The sequence below is a fragment of the Danio rerio genome, chromosome 13 (assembly GCF_049306965.1).
Source record: "Danio rerio strain Tuebingen ecotype United States chromosome 13, GRCz12tu, whole genome shotgun sequence".
NCBI classification, from domain to species: domain Eukaryota; kingdom Metazoa; phylum Chordata; class Actinopteri; order Cypriniformes; family Danionidae; genus Danio; species Danio rerio.
The window spans coordinates 51,825,001-51,841,464 of record NC_133188.1 but is presented as its reverse complement, the minus strand read 5'-3'; the positions used below and the strand labels follow the sequence as shown (position 1 = coordinate 51,841,464).

General features: G+C 38.0%; 1 protein-coding gene across 7 annotated transcripts in view; it reads left to right on the top strand.

Annotated features, from left to right (window-relative positions):
- Window positions 1-16,464, top strand: part of golga4 (golgin A4) — a 98,934-nt gene that overhangs the window by 28,201 nt on the left and 54,269 nt on the right. For all 7 annotated transcript variants that reach the window (XM_001921263.9, XM_005157071.6, XM_073920316.1 and 4 more), the window contains 2 exons: window positions 4,007-4,200; window positions 10,456-10,539. In XM_001921263.9, coding sequence (XP_001921298.3) covers window positions 4,007-4,200; window positions 10,456-10,539 — 278 coding nt within the window. The remainder of the gene's footprint in view (window positions 1-4,006; window positions 4,201-10,455; window positions 10,540-16,464) is intronic.

The window sequence follows — 16,464 nt, the reverse complement described above, 5'->3', positions numbered from 1 at the left end:
GGCCAGCGTGCGAGACACTCGGGCCAGTGTACAGAATGTTACTGGCCCGATCGGGCCAGTGCTGCCTTTTTGCCTGCCAGATTGAGCCAGAGCTGCGTGCTGCGACTGTCTGTCAATTGTGTGCAAATACAATCTTACGGTGCTTTCACACATAGACGTTTGTTTCGGAATCTGTCTCGTTTCACCCGTTAGCGCGTTTTTTTGGCATATATCCAGCAGTTGCGCTCGCATTCGCGCTAAATCAATCAGTCCAAGATTGCCTGAATGAGACGCGGTCTCTGTCCTATTGAGCGGATTGATTTTAGCGAGAAAACAAAACAATGCAACGAACTAACGACCCAGGCTATATCACAGTGTATTATGATTGTGTAATAGCCATATATACGGCTATATGAAGAGAGAATGATGAGCTGGGCGAGATGTCAGCATGTGATGAAAGCATGCTGAAATATTACCGAGAGCTGTTTATCCAGCCTGATCTCGGTTTATCCGTCAGGAAAATTGACCGAAATTACTATCTGTTAATTTTTCCATATTTTAATCGTATAATATGTTGTATTAGGCCTGTTGTTTTGTTCCTTTCCGCACTGACAGCTCGAAAGAAAGATTTACATTGGTCTGATGCAGTCTCGGTTCATCTGCTATGTCTCTCTATAATTTAAGCCTAAAATACAGAATTATAGTCAACGTTTCTTTAATAGATTGATTAATTCAATAGATAGATATCTACAAAACCTGACAATTGAAATGAGGCTCTGTATGAGAAAGTCTGACCTAGATTTGTATTCGGTGACGATGTCTGTGGGTTGTTAAAATTAAAGTGCACATTTTCACTTATAAAATATTCTATACACAACTGGTCAAAAGTTTGGGGTCAGTATGATTAAATATGTTAAAACAAGCTTCTTCTGCTCACCAAGGCTGCAATTATTTCATCATAAATACAAATTGTGAAATGTTGCACTATAAAATAACTGTTCAAAAGTAGTTTATCATATAATTTATTCATTTATTCCAGTGATTTTAAAGATGAAATTTCAGCTTCATTACTCCAGTCACATGATCCTTCAGAAATCACTCTAATATTAATTATTATTATATTTATTAATGGTAATAGTAATAAAATCAATCATGTCTGGAGTTATGATTTTATTTGAAACTAAATACAATAACAAAGCAGTTATTTAAAATTGATAAATATTTAACAATTAAACCTTTTTTACATTTATAAATATAGCCTTGATGAATTGAATAATTTTTCTTAAAAAACATTTTAAAAATGACCGTAAATATATATATACAGATTTATTAGCCCCCTTTTGTTTTTTGTTTTTTCTTTTTAAAATATTTCCTAAATGATGTTTAACAGAGCAAAGAAATGTTGATAGTTAGTCTGATAATATTTTTTCCTCTGAACAAAATCTTATTTGTTTTATTTTGGCTAGAATAAAAACATTTGTATAACCTTTTTAAGGTAAAATTTATTAGCCTCTTAAGCTAATTGTTTTTCAGACTGTCTACAGAACAAACCATCATTATACAGTAACTTGCCTAATTACCCTAACCTGCCTAGTTAACCTAATTACCCTAGTTAAGCCTTTAAATGTCACTTTAAGTTGTATAGAAGTGTCTTGAAGAATATCTAGTAAAATATTATTTACTGTCATCATGACAAAGATAAAATAAATCAGTTATTAGAGATGAGTTATTAAAACTACTATGTTTAGAAATGTGCTGAGAAAATCTGTTCTCTGTTAAATAGAAATTGGGGAAAAAAATAAACAGGGGTGCTAATAATTTAGGGGGACTAATAATTCTGAAATCAACTGTGTGTGTGTGTGTGTGTGTGTATATATACACACACACACACACACACACGCACATTCAAATAGCTATTAACTTCTTTTTTTTTTTTGGTGGGGCCAGTGAAAATTTGGGCAGGGCAAGTAAAAATCAGATCGAGCCAGTAGAAAAAATCCTTAGCGTTAAACCCTGAGCTGTGTTTATGTGCTTTAGGAAGGCTGAAAAATAGTGTACATTCTTTTGGCATCTTGTCAAAGTCTACTAGATTCTTTCAGAGGTGCACCCACTCTCTCGCGCGGAGTGAGTCTTTCGTGCCGCCTCTTTCGCGTGAAGTGAGTCTTTCGTGCCGCCTCTTTCGCGCGAAGTGAGTCTTTCGTGCCGCCTCTTTCGCGCGAAGTGAGTCTTTCGTGCCGCCTCTTTCGCGCGAAGTGAGTCTTTCGTGCCGCCTCTTTCGCGCGAAGTGAGTCTTTCGTGCCGCCTCTTTCGCGCGAAGTGAGTCTTTCGTGCCGCCTCTTTCGCGCGAAGTGAGTCTTTCGTGCCGCCTCTTTCGCGCGAAGTGAGTCTTTCGTGCCGCCTCTTTCGTGCGAAGTGAGTCTTTCGTGCCGCCTCTTTCGCGCGAAGTGAGTCTTTCGTGCCGCTTCTTTTGCGCGAAGTGAGTCTTTCGTGCCGCCTCTTTCGCGCGCGAAGTGAGTCTTTCGTGCCGCCTCTTTCGCGCGCGAAGTGAGTCATTCGTGCCGCCTCTCTCTCTCTCGCGCGCGAAGTGAGTCATTCGTGCCGCCTCTCTCTCTCTCGCGCGCGAAGTGAGTCATTCGTGCCGCCTCTCTCTCGCGCGCGAAGTGAGTCATTCGTGCCGCCTCTCTCGCGCGCGAAGTGAGTCATTCGTGCCGCCTCTCTCTCGCGCGCGAAGTGAGTCATTCGTGCCGCCTCTCTCTCTCGCGCGCGAAGTGAGTCATTCGTGCCGCCTCTCTCTCGCGCGCGCGAAGTGAGTCATTCGTGCCGCCTCTCTCGCGCGCGCGAAGTGAGTCATTCGTGCCGCCTCTCTCGCGCGCGCAAAGTGAGTCATTCGTGCCACCTCTCTTGCGCAGAGTGAGTCATTCGTGCCGCCTCTCTCGCGCGAATCATGACACAGGATGTCTATTCGCATCTTTGCATTGACTTAACAGGTAAATCACTCATGCTTGATGCTTCATTCATATCTAGTGTGAATGTACAATTACAGAAACATGCTTCATACTTTTCTAAAATAAGCAGGATCAGTATCTGTCTCAAAATGGATCCTTTTCACAGAACTACTATGATGCATTTAACGGTTATCCGCATCTTAAATCCTTCAATATTTTTAATATTTAGAGTTTTAGAAAAATGTACAAACATTTATATGTTTTTATGTATGTATTATATCATCTTTGCATCAAATAAGAAAAAATTAATTACCGCTTACACAAGGTGTTGGTAATGCAGTGTCTTTGGAAGCAGGACAGTAAAACTGATTTTATTCTCTCTTCTAGCTGCCCTTATCAGTCTCAGTCTTGGTAACACTATTGAGGAGTTTTTCTTTTCATGTTTCAGCAAATAGGATTGTAGAAATATTATTTGTTGTACTCTCCCATTTACTGCGCTTTTAGTTTAACCAACTATAATGACTACTGCAAATGTGAAACCTGGGAATGTGAAAAGCGTCTATTGGGGAAACTGTCTCTGTAATGGGCTGTATGCACAGTCTGTGTTTTTCAGCCAACAATAAACTTCCGGTAAATGGTTAATGTGACTATTTTCAATTTTATTAGGTCCCTTTTACAGCATCGATGTTGTGATGTAATTAAAATCTATAGGTTAAATAGACTTAAGCATTCATTTAGTTGTTAAAGCAAAAGAAAGAGCATGTAAACCAGGTGCCGTGAGGATTAGCAGGCTAGTGCAGAAACTCTATTTAAAATACTGAGGTAAAATAAATTTTCATATTTTAAAGACATGGCTTGGAAAAATGGAGCTTATTGCAGTGCTTCTTGTCTAGTCTGAGACCCACTTTATATTGTATCTCAATCAGGCAGTGAAGGTCACTGATTTTTAAAGAAATCAGATCATGGAGATTTTGTAATGCTGGGAGTGCTTGACTAAAAATTAAACGTCTGTGTGAATATTCACCTTTGCAATTTCCCAACCCCTAGTTGACAGAAGTGCTGTGTGTGCATGTGTCCAACAGAGGGCAGTGTTGACTCGGGCAGCGCTGTGGATGTGGAGAGTCTCCAGAAGCGGGTCACAAGGCAGGAGTCTCTCCTCCAGAGGTGTAAAGAGATGATTCGCAGCAGTAAAGAGCGCTCCGCTCAGCTGAGCAGTGAGAGCGAGGTCTTACAGCAGCAGCTGCAGGAGAGACTGCAGGAGCTGGAGAAGATGAAGGTACACAAACATCAACTATTACAAGACATGGAGAACAGTGCTGTGGAGCTTTCCTTTTATTTACATCTTACACATGCATATTTTATACATGATTTTTTATTTATACATGCACAGCTCTTTAGGTATTATGTACATTTTTTTAGTATTTTAATTTTTTTTTTAAAGTTTAAAACTCGCAGTGTGATTTTTACAGATTTTTATAACTTTTTAATTGTATTATTTTTTTCATTTGCAGTTTTTTTAATTATATACAAAAATTTTAAGCTAATTTATTTTAATGTATTTTTATTACATTTTTAGTATTTAGTTTAATTTTTTTCATGCATGGTATATTTTATTCTATATTTTATTTAACGTTTTTAAATTTTAACTTTTTATTTTTAATATCTACCTCTGTTTTGTGCTTAGCATTGTGCATGGCTTCAGCATCTGCTTTTCTGGGTGTGTGAACAGTCAGAGCAGAGGTTAACAGCTGACCTCAAATACACATTACTCCCCCTCCAAACCCACCGTCACACTCGCTAAAACACACCAGCTGAACCTGAACTCACTGACTTTCCTGGACCTCTAAATCATTTTCGATTTGTCTGAGTAGTATAACTAGTAGAATAGAATAGAAATATGTAGATAGATATGTAAATAGAATAGAATATGTAGTTTTTGTGATTTTCACAAAACATTGTAAATGTTTAAGATGGTGGATATTAGAGGTGTGAGCCTACACTAGTCTCACGGTTTGGTCCGGTTAAGATTATCATGCCATCAATTCAGTTCAATTCGATATCTCGGTGCATCACGGTGCATTGACGATGCTTTCCATACACAGTGTTATATTTTTTTCACAGCACAGCAATTCTTGTATTAAAATGTATGAATATATTTATATACTAATTGTAATTCCATTTTGTCCTTTAATACAGTCAGATGAATGAACTGTACCTTTAAACAACATGAGCATTTATAGCAAATAAATAAATATAAATATCATGCTCCTTTCTGAGCTGTCTAGCAAGTTCTTTCTTACACCCATGTAATTGGTCACACGCTCAACAGAAAGGGCTTTGATTGGCTCTTAGGCAATGACACTCTTCACAGATGAGTGACGTTGATAAATGGCAGCGGCGATCACAGCTGATCCATGATAGATGCGGAGGAGAAAACTCTGCAGACACTCGCTCATGTCTGTATTCAGAAGTATCGCTGTAACAACCGAGAGGAGAAAAAAAGTCACGGCAGCAGGTCAAATGGGCCACCGTGAAAGAGAGAGAGGGAGGGAGAAATCGTGTTTACTTTCATTTCTCAATTGCAGTAAAATAGGGGCTTCTGCTGTAAGTCTCAGTAAAAGGCTGTTCAGCAAACACACATGCAGTGAAATTGTGAACAGTTTCTGCGTTTTTAAGTAGTTGAAGTGTTATAAAAACTCGTGCTCGCCTCCCTCGCCATAGTAAGCTAAGCAGATATGAGATAGCACATATGAGATAAATGACGTCAGTGCATAATAACCGGTTAGATTATTACTGAACCGATTACGAATTGTCCGCGTCTGCATTACAGTGCACTGGAGAAACTAATTTTGACACTCCTAGTGGCTATTATATTGCTATTGTGTTATGTGTTTGCTTTAGTCGGCTTTGTCCCTTTATTTATTAGAGGTCGACACAGCAAACCACCAACTACTCCTGCATTTGTTTTACACAGCGGATGCCTTTCCAGCCGCAACCCAGTACCGGGAAACACACATACACACTCATTCACACACACTCATACACTACTACCAATTTAGTTAATTAATTCACCTATAGTGCATGTCTTTGGACATGCACGGAGCACCCGAAGGAAACCCACGCCAACACGGGGAGAACATGCAAACTCCACACAAAAATGCCAACTGACCCAGCCGGGACTCGAACCAGCGACCTTCTTGCTGTGAGGCCACTGTGCTAACCACTGAGCCACCGTGTCATGCTCTTTAGGTCAATATGTTACCAAAAAGAATTTTAATGTTTTCCAGATCAAAAATAAACTTTTATTTAAAAAATAAACCAAAATTAAAAATTTTTTTTCCTCTTTTGTCAACGAAGTTTTTTTGGTGCTATTTTATCGCCCACCAGGTGTCTTTGTTAAATGTGATCTTAACAAGCTGTGTGGTTTTATTTTCTGAATAAAGTAATAATTCCTGCCTTGATAAAATCTAGTAAACAAAAATAAATCGTGCGTGCATGAAATCGAACAATAAAATTAAAAAAAAATCAAATAAATATGCATACATTAAAAAAAAAAAAATAAGCTGAAAATATAAGCATGAATACACCAGCAGGAAACGGGAAGTGAGCGGCGTTCTGCTATAAAGGCGACTCCGCCACAACCGCTGGCTGCTGTCCTGGGCTGTAATTGAGGTTTGATTGTTGGTTTGCTGTGACGGCTCGACGTGCTGCTTGTGTGTGTGTGTGTGCATGCATGTGTGTATGTGTGTGTGTATCTGCGGTGAGAGTTCAGTGCAGTCGGCAGAGACATTGAGAATTCTTCACAGCTCCTCGGTCACTGCTTTTATTTAATTTCTTGGTCACGAAACCCATGTTTTATTAATCTGGAATTGATTGTCTCCCAAAAGAAAGATCTGGATCTGAAACACAGTCACAGATAAAATGTGATGGTTTAATTCGTTTTCAGCTGTTTCCCAAATGACGTTTAACAGAGCAAGATTTTTTACAGTGTTTCCTATTATATGTTTCGTCTGGAGAAGCTATTATTTCTTTTATTTTGTCTGGAATATAATGTATATATTTTCGTCAAAATATAATGTTGTCATTATTATTTGCTCCATGTTAGATGGTCTTTTTTTGATCGTCCACAGAACAAACCACTGTTATACAATAGCTATTTTTATAACACCTATTTTTTGCTCATTTTGGATACGCACATAAACAATTGCTTAATGGAAACACCAAGATGTAACATGTAGACCAACATGTAACTGAGTTAGACAAACTTTTTATTTGATAAAAAAAGATGTGCATAAACTGTGATGGAAACACTTTTTACAGAACAAATTCCAGTATGCGCATTAAAAAAAGGTCATGTGATTTTGTTTTTAAGAAATCATATGATGATAAATGTGTGTGTGAATGGACAAACCAGCAGGCTGAGCACACTGTAAAACATCTAAAATGTTGTTTGTTCATTCTAAAATGCCCTAACCATTTCAATATTAGTGTTATTAAATTTATTAATGACTGCCAGAATTGTCAAGAACATCCGTGCTCTGCATCTCACGCCTTCAGACGCCACCACGTGTTCATTGTATGTCGGCATTTGTCTTCTGAGGCACAAGTCATTTATTAAATAAAGAAAAGATTGACGCTGCTTCTCCTACTGCAGCCAATTTAGTTTTTACTGTTAATATTTGGCGCCCGGTATTCAGGAAGAGACTATTTTTGACTCGTAACTTTGACTCATTGGATGGAAACGCTGCTTTATTCGCGCGTCTTTTATGCGATATTGCTGTTTTGTATATAAATTTAATTTGCAACTTTGCATAGAAACATAGCTATTGACTTTTCTAATTAACCTAATGTGTCTATACTGTGTGAATACTAGGATCTTAGCGAAATGTCCTACAAGATGGTAATAGTTTGATTGTGATGTTTACATGTCTGTACTGGAATTCAGTAATGTCGCTAAAATATGCATACTCCACATGTTTTAATTCCATTTCTGTTTAGTTTCATTATGACTTTAATCAGATTAAGGTCATCAAAACAAGGCTATTATAGTTAACAAGATATAACGAGAAAACGAAAACTAAAATATAAAATAATTGTCGTTAACTGAAATAAAATAAAAAATGAGAGTTTTTAAAAACTACAACTAACTGAATCTGTATTGTTTACATACAAAACGAACTTAAAGTAACTAAAATTATAGCGAAAACCTCCTTCGTTTTCGTATTTGTAAATGTATTTAATACATAATCTTACTGTAAACTGTTTAGAAGTAAATCTAATCCATGCTGCAGGTGTTTGACCCTTTGCACCACAGAATCTGTAGTCCTGCTGCTATTGGCCAGATCGAGCCGGTTCTCCTCCAGTCAGTCCTCGCTGTTCCTCTTGCGACAAAAGCAATGAGTGGTCATGGCAGCAGCACGGTGACAGCATTATATACAGACACTTAAAGGTATTACTTTAACACATTTGTGTCTAATAGTAGGGTTTGTTTCTGTATCGCGATCACGAACGGATCTTTTTTTACCGGATCTTCCAAGTGAACCGGTTGAGCTAGTTCATCAAAACGAACTGAATCATTTGAAACGATTCACGTCTCCAGTAAGCACTTATCCACAAACCACTTACTTTTTAACAAGCCTAATACCCACCTCTGGCTTGACATGATCCAATAAATACTCTCATTCAGTTTTTAGAACAGTAACCTTACATTGAGGGCAAATTTGAGAAGTGGTAAACCGATGATACTGTGCATGCGTGATTCAGTGAACCAAACACAAACAATACATGACAGCCTGCTGTTACTGAACTAAACTTAAACAACAGCTCTGCGGGTAAACCGAGGGATTAAATGAGAGAATCTGGTGAAAAACTTACGTTTATTTCTTAACAGAAAATCTTAATGGAATTTAAATAAGTGAATCATGATTCAGTTGGGTTGCAAAACTTTACTGTAAGACATTTTTCAGATCATGCCATGGTGATGTTTTAACTGAGTCCTAACATCCGCCTTACAAATCTGAACTACCTATCACTACTGTCTATTTTACCTCAGAAGCAGCCTTGCACACATATTGTACTTAAGTCTGCTATCTTTAGAGTTGCTGTATTTGAATTTGAGGATAGGTAGATAGTATTGGTAGATGATAGTGTTTATGTACTTTAAAAAACTCTGTCTCTATAAAAAAAACACTTAAGCTACAAAAGTCCTTCAGTCAAGAGCAGTGAGGGATTTTCTCCTTTTGTTGTTTGACTAATGATAAAAACAGGCGGCAGCAGAGATATTGCGTGCTATCACTTTAATGGTTTCTCTTTCATGTGTCTTTTGACTCTCAACTCGTTTGTTTATTACACAATTGAGGGTTAATATAAATAATCACTAAACACCGCGTTTTGACACCAATTTGACCATTAAAGCGCTCACGTTAAGATGACTTCAGATGTGTGCGCTCTGCTCGTCTCAGTGTGCGAAAGAGACTGAATGCTGATCGCATGCTTCTGACTGTGTGGGCGCGCCGCACACACACACACATAAGCACGCGGTCTTTCACGCTTTTAAGAGCAACAAATGTGTACCACTGGAAAGGGGGCGGTATATGATAGAATAATAGGTTATATCAATTAATGGTTTTTCATAATTTTAAAAAGCCAAAATCGAAATCAGATTTTCCCTACGATGTATATGCCGAGTTCAGCGGTTAATCAGCTGGAATTAGCTAAGGTGACGAGACAGCGAACAGCAAAACTTAATTATGCAGACTTAATACAACTTAATAAAAATTAAACAGATGAGTTATAAAAAAATTCACCCTCTCACAGTTGTTTTGAAGGGTAATATTACCTATATACACCAAAATTATTATTTGTACCAAGCTGTAAACATGTTTTTTTCAGCTGTAAAAAATGGGAAATTTACCATTGCAGTCAGAGAACATCTGGACTTCCTGGAGCCAGCCCCCAAAGGCGGGTCGATGAATTGCAGTTTTAGTTACTTCTGTATTGGCTTTACGAGGGAGAGTGTTAGGTTGCCGCTTGGTCCAGACGCAATCCTACGTGAGGCGACAACACAGTTGGGTTTCGTTTTTGGCTAGTTGTTTGGCGTCGGCTTGGTGTGTCCCGACCCTAATATAAAAAAATGTCTGTTTTATGACCTCACCTGATGTAAATCTGCAGTAGGGGTCTCCAAAATAAATGTAGGACCTTTAAAATGTTACAACAAGGGAAGTTCTTGAGCACACCACAGCTTAAATACAATTTATGTGTTAACTTGTAGAGTAGTAGCTGATAAAAGTTTGTGTAGCCTGACTTATTGGATGCACAAAATTTCCCTTGACGTTCAAACAAACCATTTTTCCATATCCAGAGTTTCAGGTCAGTTCGTTTCCAGCTGGCCGGTGGGTTTTCATGCATCTCTAATCCTGCTCGTCTAGACCAGCTGACTCTGGAGTCTTCATGACAGACGCTCAATAAGTGTTGATTATTATTATACTAAGAATGATGTATTAAAATCCATGGTCATCTGTGTGTTTACCAGGAACTCCACACAACGGAGAAGACCAAGCTGATCACACAGCTCGGAGACGCCAAAAACCTGATCGAGCAGCTGGAGCAGGACAAGGTGAGCGAGACGCTTCATTTCTCCTATCTGAAGGCTTCAGCTGTGCTCTGCGGCGGCCACATGAATGCTTACGAGAGGAAAACAAATTCCTCTGGACAGAGATGAATTATAGCGGAAAGACTTTTTGAAAGCAATTGGAAAACAGGTTTTCTTTTGGGTCGCTCACTTTGACATGTTGGCTTATAAAAGTAAGCTTGTGGATATTGTCTTGCTTTTTTATTTTTGGAGATCAGGCAAGATCCAAAAAGAACTTTGTTTATGCTGTGAAATTTAAAGCATCGTAGTGTTCCACCAGAGACTATATACAGCCATATCGCGGTGCTACTCGTGTGATATGAACGTATGAGATGAAAGTGCGATTCAAAGACTTAATAAGGGTAATTAGGCAAGTCATTGTATAACAGTAGTTTCTTCTGCAGACAATCAAAAATATATTGCTAAAGGGGGCTAATAATATTGACCTTAAAATAGGTTTCAAAATATTTAAACCTGCTTTTATTCGAGCCAAAATAAAATATAAATGCCTTTCTCCAGAAGAAAAAATATTATAGGAAATACTGTTAAAATTCATTTGAAAATATTTATTTTAAAAAAATTTCACAGAAGGGCGAATAATTTTGACTTCGACTGATAATCGTTTTGAATAATCGTGATTACAATTATGACCAAAATAATCGTTATTATGATTTTTTCCAAAATCGAGCAGCCCTAACAGATATATTATTGTACAGCATCCTATAAAAAAGTATTCATTAAAAAGAGAGATCTGTAACGGGTGTACTCAATGAGGGATACTGCAAATATGAAATATACATATTGAAAATGCATATCATTTGGAATATCAAGAATAATATTTATATTTTGAACTGTAGATATTTACATAAACAGATATGCGAATAGAATAGAATAGAATAGAATAGAACAGAATCATTTGAAATCACATGGATAATTGTCGTGGTGTAACGTATCACAGATCTCACAGTTCTGATTACACTGGTTTTTTGTCACGGATCAGACCATTTTTTTGGATCAGCTAAAAAGGGGAGAAGACATGTAATTTGCTTTCCATTTATTATACAAACAGCACTGCAAGAAACTTTTGGTTTTAACAAGCAGAACTTAAAAGCTGGAAAAGAAATAATCAGCTGAATAAATGTAAAATATTCAGTACTGTGAAAAATCCACTGTTACTTTTGTTGCTGATTACGCTAAATGTAGAGATCTAACATTATCATTTGTACAACCCATATTTATTTTTTGTCTCATTCTCAAAAAATGATTCAGTTATTCACTCATAAAACTTCGTTTTGTTGCTGAATGATCATTTTTGATGAACTATTCAGTGGCATATTTTTGATAACTAGTTGATGACGCCACCTATTGGTAAAATAATGTAATTTCTGCTTACCACTTTCATTTTTGAGCATCGAGTTAAATGCATATGATGGTGATTTTAATCTTTACCATAAACACCAGTGGTTTTATCTAAACTATAAACTGATATCCCAGTATTTTTGGGCTTTTCAAACACAGATTTGAATGCAGCGATTCGAAGGATTAATAAACATGCAAATCACTATCATTTATAATTCGTTGCTTGGGTGTTGAGATCTTGATCTTTTCATGATTAACTGTGCAGCTTACACAAGCTTAACAAATAGTGTCACAAAACACCTTTAATGACCTAAGAAACCCACAACATCCCAAATAACCTGCCACAACTACTTCTGTCTAGGGTTGTAACAATATACCGGTATGACGGTCTACCACGATTTGAACGTGCACGATTATCATACCATGAACAATTGCATATCAACCATTTTAACCCTTAAAGACCGAGACCGAGAAAAATAAGTATTGCTCTTAAATGTTTAATAACTTTTGATCCGCTGATCCGATTCATACAATTCAAAGATTGGCATAAAGAAGAGAATCTCAGCTTTCCAGTGCTGTGTCACATAACATTTCTTTCAGACTTTTAGAGGCTCCGGAATCAGTGCGGTTACGTCATCAAAATTTGACAACACTGATTTGACAAAGAAACGCTCGTCACTGTGTCTCCGGACAAACCAGACATGATACATTGATGCATTGTCCCTCCTCCATGCCCAGATTGGTTCAAACTCGCTATATCACAACCAATAAGCATAGGTTTCGCTTTTGTTTGTGGACCAACAATGAGCTTTTTGAACAACACGGAATGAGAGATAGGCATACATTTATGCGCGGCTAAATAAAACGCAAAAAAAAAAGTTTTGCATGAAATAATTCTTATACTAAGTACTTTTGCATGCACAGCAGCACAGAAACATGACAAAACAGTGACACAGCAAAGACGAACTGCTGCTCTTGCTGTTTTCAAAAGACGCAAATGAAGGTGCAGCTGTTTGTCTGCATTGCAGACAACCATATCCAAATCCATATCCACAGACAACCATATCCATGCTGGCACATAAAACCTGAGGATGTTCCATATTGAATCTAGTTTCGTTATGTAACTATTTATAGGATAGTAAATATTTATATCTATTTTTTTACTGAGGATTTGCACCATGTTTATTTGGACTTTGACACATTACTTATTGTTTTCTTATTTTTTTATTTGTTCATTGTAAGTGGTGCTGTTTATAGTAACTAAAAATTTATTATTTGGAAAAAGTCAAATTTGCTTCACTGTTCTATTATTTTGTAACATTTGTAACATACCGTATACCGCGAAACTGTCAAACCGTGATATTGTTTTAGACGATTATCATACCGTAAAAAATTCATACCGTTACAACCCTACTTCTGTCATCGTAATATTTTACAGGAAGCCTAAATGCTTTCATACATGTGATTTGAATGACGTGAAAGGCAATCTCTCTCTCTCTCTCTCTCTTTCTCTCTCTCTCTCTCTCTCTCTCTCTCTCCCTCTCTCTCACTCTCTCTTTCTCTCTCTCTCTCTCTCTCTCTCTCTCTCCCTCTCCTCTCTCTCTCTCTCTCTGTTTGATCGTTACAAATTTAGTAAATTAAAAAAGTGTATATTAATCTGCTGGTCATGAACCATGGGTTGTGATCCATACGAATCACGGATCAACCGTGATCTATTACACCCCTATTTAATTGAATCAAGGACTCTCATTCTTTTGTTTTAAACCAACCTTGCTCTCCAAAGCTTACTTTGATTCATACTTGGCCTCTGTCTGATGTTGATTTTGGATTATTTGATCCAATAGACCTTCAGGTGTCCTCTAGTGTGGTTTAATGTGAACTCGACAGCTCTGCCTGTCTGCTACTGAGCTGTAATCACATCAGTGGTGTTGTGTTTAGCCTCTGACCTTCACTCTGCATGATGAAGATTTCAGGTCACTGTATGGAATGTGGAGGAGTGCAAACATGCGTCAGAAACCATTAGAGGTTTTATCCTCAAACTGAGCGCAGATCCGGGTTTGCAAACAGCTTTGCTGACATATTGGACATAATCAGTAATAAATTTGATACAAATGAAAAAAAATTGCCAACAGTATTGTACATTCGAAGGTACAAATCTGACCGAAATATAGACTTTGCTTAATGAAAATTCTTTTTATTATTGCTGGGAACCAATTCATCATGACCAATTGAATACAATATAAAAGTTTGTTTTGACATGGTATATATGTGTGTGTACTGTTTGTTTATCATGTAGAGTGCATCCGGAAAGTAAGTACACTGCGCCACCCTAAACAATGTCACATATAAGATTTTTAAGAGGTATAATGACAATTAAAGACAATAAGTACTTAATCTAAAGTGCTCAAAAGAGCACCAGGGGCCTCATGTACGAAGACTTGCGTTGAAATCATACTAAAACTTTGCGTACGCACAAAGCTGTAAATGTGCGTACATTAAAAAAAATCAGGGGCCTCATGTATCAACGCTGCGTACGCACAAAAACTTTGCGTACGCCAGGTTTCACGCTCAGAATCGCTCACGTTTGGATTTACTAACGATGAACTGAACGTGGGAATGTGCGCAGCTCCACGCCAGCTTTATGGCTGGCGTACGCACATTTTTTGTGCGTGTCTGTTTTATTTCCATTGGCGACTCCTAGAGGCAGTTGTGTTAAACTGCACTTTACAAAGTGTCTGAGCCTTGCAATGGCAGCTGTATGAGACGGGTTCATCTAGCAGGTATGTAAGGTTTCCATACCATACAGTTGACCAGCTAAACATTAAAGCACAATTTGCAGCAGTCGCCTGTTTTCCCAAAGTAATCTGAGCTATCTACTGCACGCACATTGCTATAAAGACACTATCTGAAGATGAATTTGCATGCATGAATCAGAAACATTTCCATTCAATAAATGTGCAAATAAAATATGATACACAAACTTATTAATGATTCCTACTTGTCTTTCTTGTGATAAATAGTTGGCAAAATCTGATATGTAGCAGGGGAAAAAAAGAATGACATCATCAGACGCTGGATTCGAACCGAGTTCATGCTCGAACGTGTCAAAACATGTTGACATGAGTTTTTCAAGCTGCGCCACTGAGACTTTGAAAGAGTTCTGCAACATTTTACACCTATAAATCGCACTATTTCTTTTTAATTCACTCAGTGCCATGTTCAGACCCAACTGTGTTAACCGCATCAGCTAAACTCTCTCACTCTATTTTTTTCTTTTGTTGTCAATTCCGGAGGACAAATTTGCAAATAACACCGCTTTTCTCTGGTCTACCTCCGAAAGCAGCACCTCCAATTCACATTCTGTTCAAAGTTTCTCTTTTTGCTTGCTTTTGCCTTTGCTTTTTCGTTGGGTTTTGCCAAAGTAGAGTCATTAGCATATTCATACGAGGAAGGAGGCAGGGAGGGGTTTTGTGCTCGTGCATGTTGCGCTCAGTTTCACGTTCATTCAGATGTACAAAGAGCATATGCGTGGGATTTTACAACACATGTAAACATAACGGTTGTTTGTAATCTGATTATTTGTTATTATCAACGCGTTGCTTGTCATGTGTTGTTGATGTAAGATGTATTCAGTTTGATCGGAATATTCATATTGATTATAATGAGCTCGTGTGAGTGCTGTCACCGCACACACACACACACACACACTCACACACACACACACACACACACACACACTGTAGCACGGGGGAGAGGTGAGAGGTGAATCCAGTAAAAGGGGCTCTTAACTAGCTGTTCATTCTGTCTTTATATTCTGCTCTGTGTTTGTCATAAAGTCAGCTCAATGCAGGTTTTGTATCAAAATCTTACTCTGATGGCAACTCTGCCTCTACAGTTAAATAAAACTCTCAGCGGTTTATCATAAACTTTTCATCGACCATTTTCACTGTCATTCATGAACCCAGTTAGAATCCAGCGTCTGATGAACTCATACTTCTTTTTTCCACCACCACATATCAGATTTTGTCTACTCTTCATCACGAAGAAGACAAGTATTAATCATTAATAAGTGTGTGTATTATGTTAAGCGCATATGTGCATCACATATTATTTGCACATTTTTCTGCACGTTTCTGATTCACGTATGCTAATTTGTCTTCCGATGGCGCCTTTATAGCAATATGCGTGGAGTCGATCGCTCTGATTACATCGGGAAAAACGGCGATCGCTGCAAATTGCGCTTTAATGTTTGGCTGGTCAACTGTATGGTATGGAAAACTTATATACCTGCTAGACATGCGGATGATCCCGTCCCATACAGCTGCCAATGCACGGCTCAGAGATACTTTGTAGTGTGCAATTTAACACAATTGCCTCTAGAAGTCGCCAATGGAAATAAAACAAACGCACATGAAATGCACCTACGCCAGGCATGATGTTGGCGTGAACCAACACACATCCTCACGTTCATTTCATCGTTTGCAAATCCAAACGCGACCGGGAAACGCAAAGTTTCTGTGCATACGCAGCATTGATACATGAGGCCCCAGG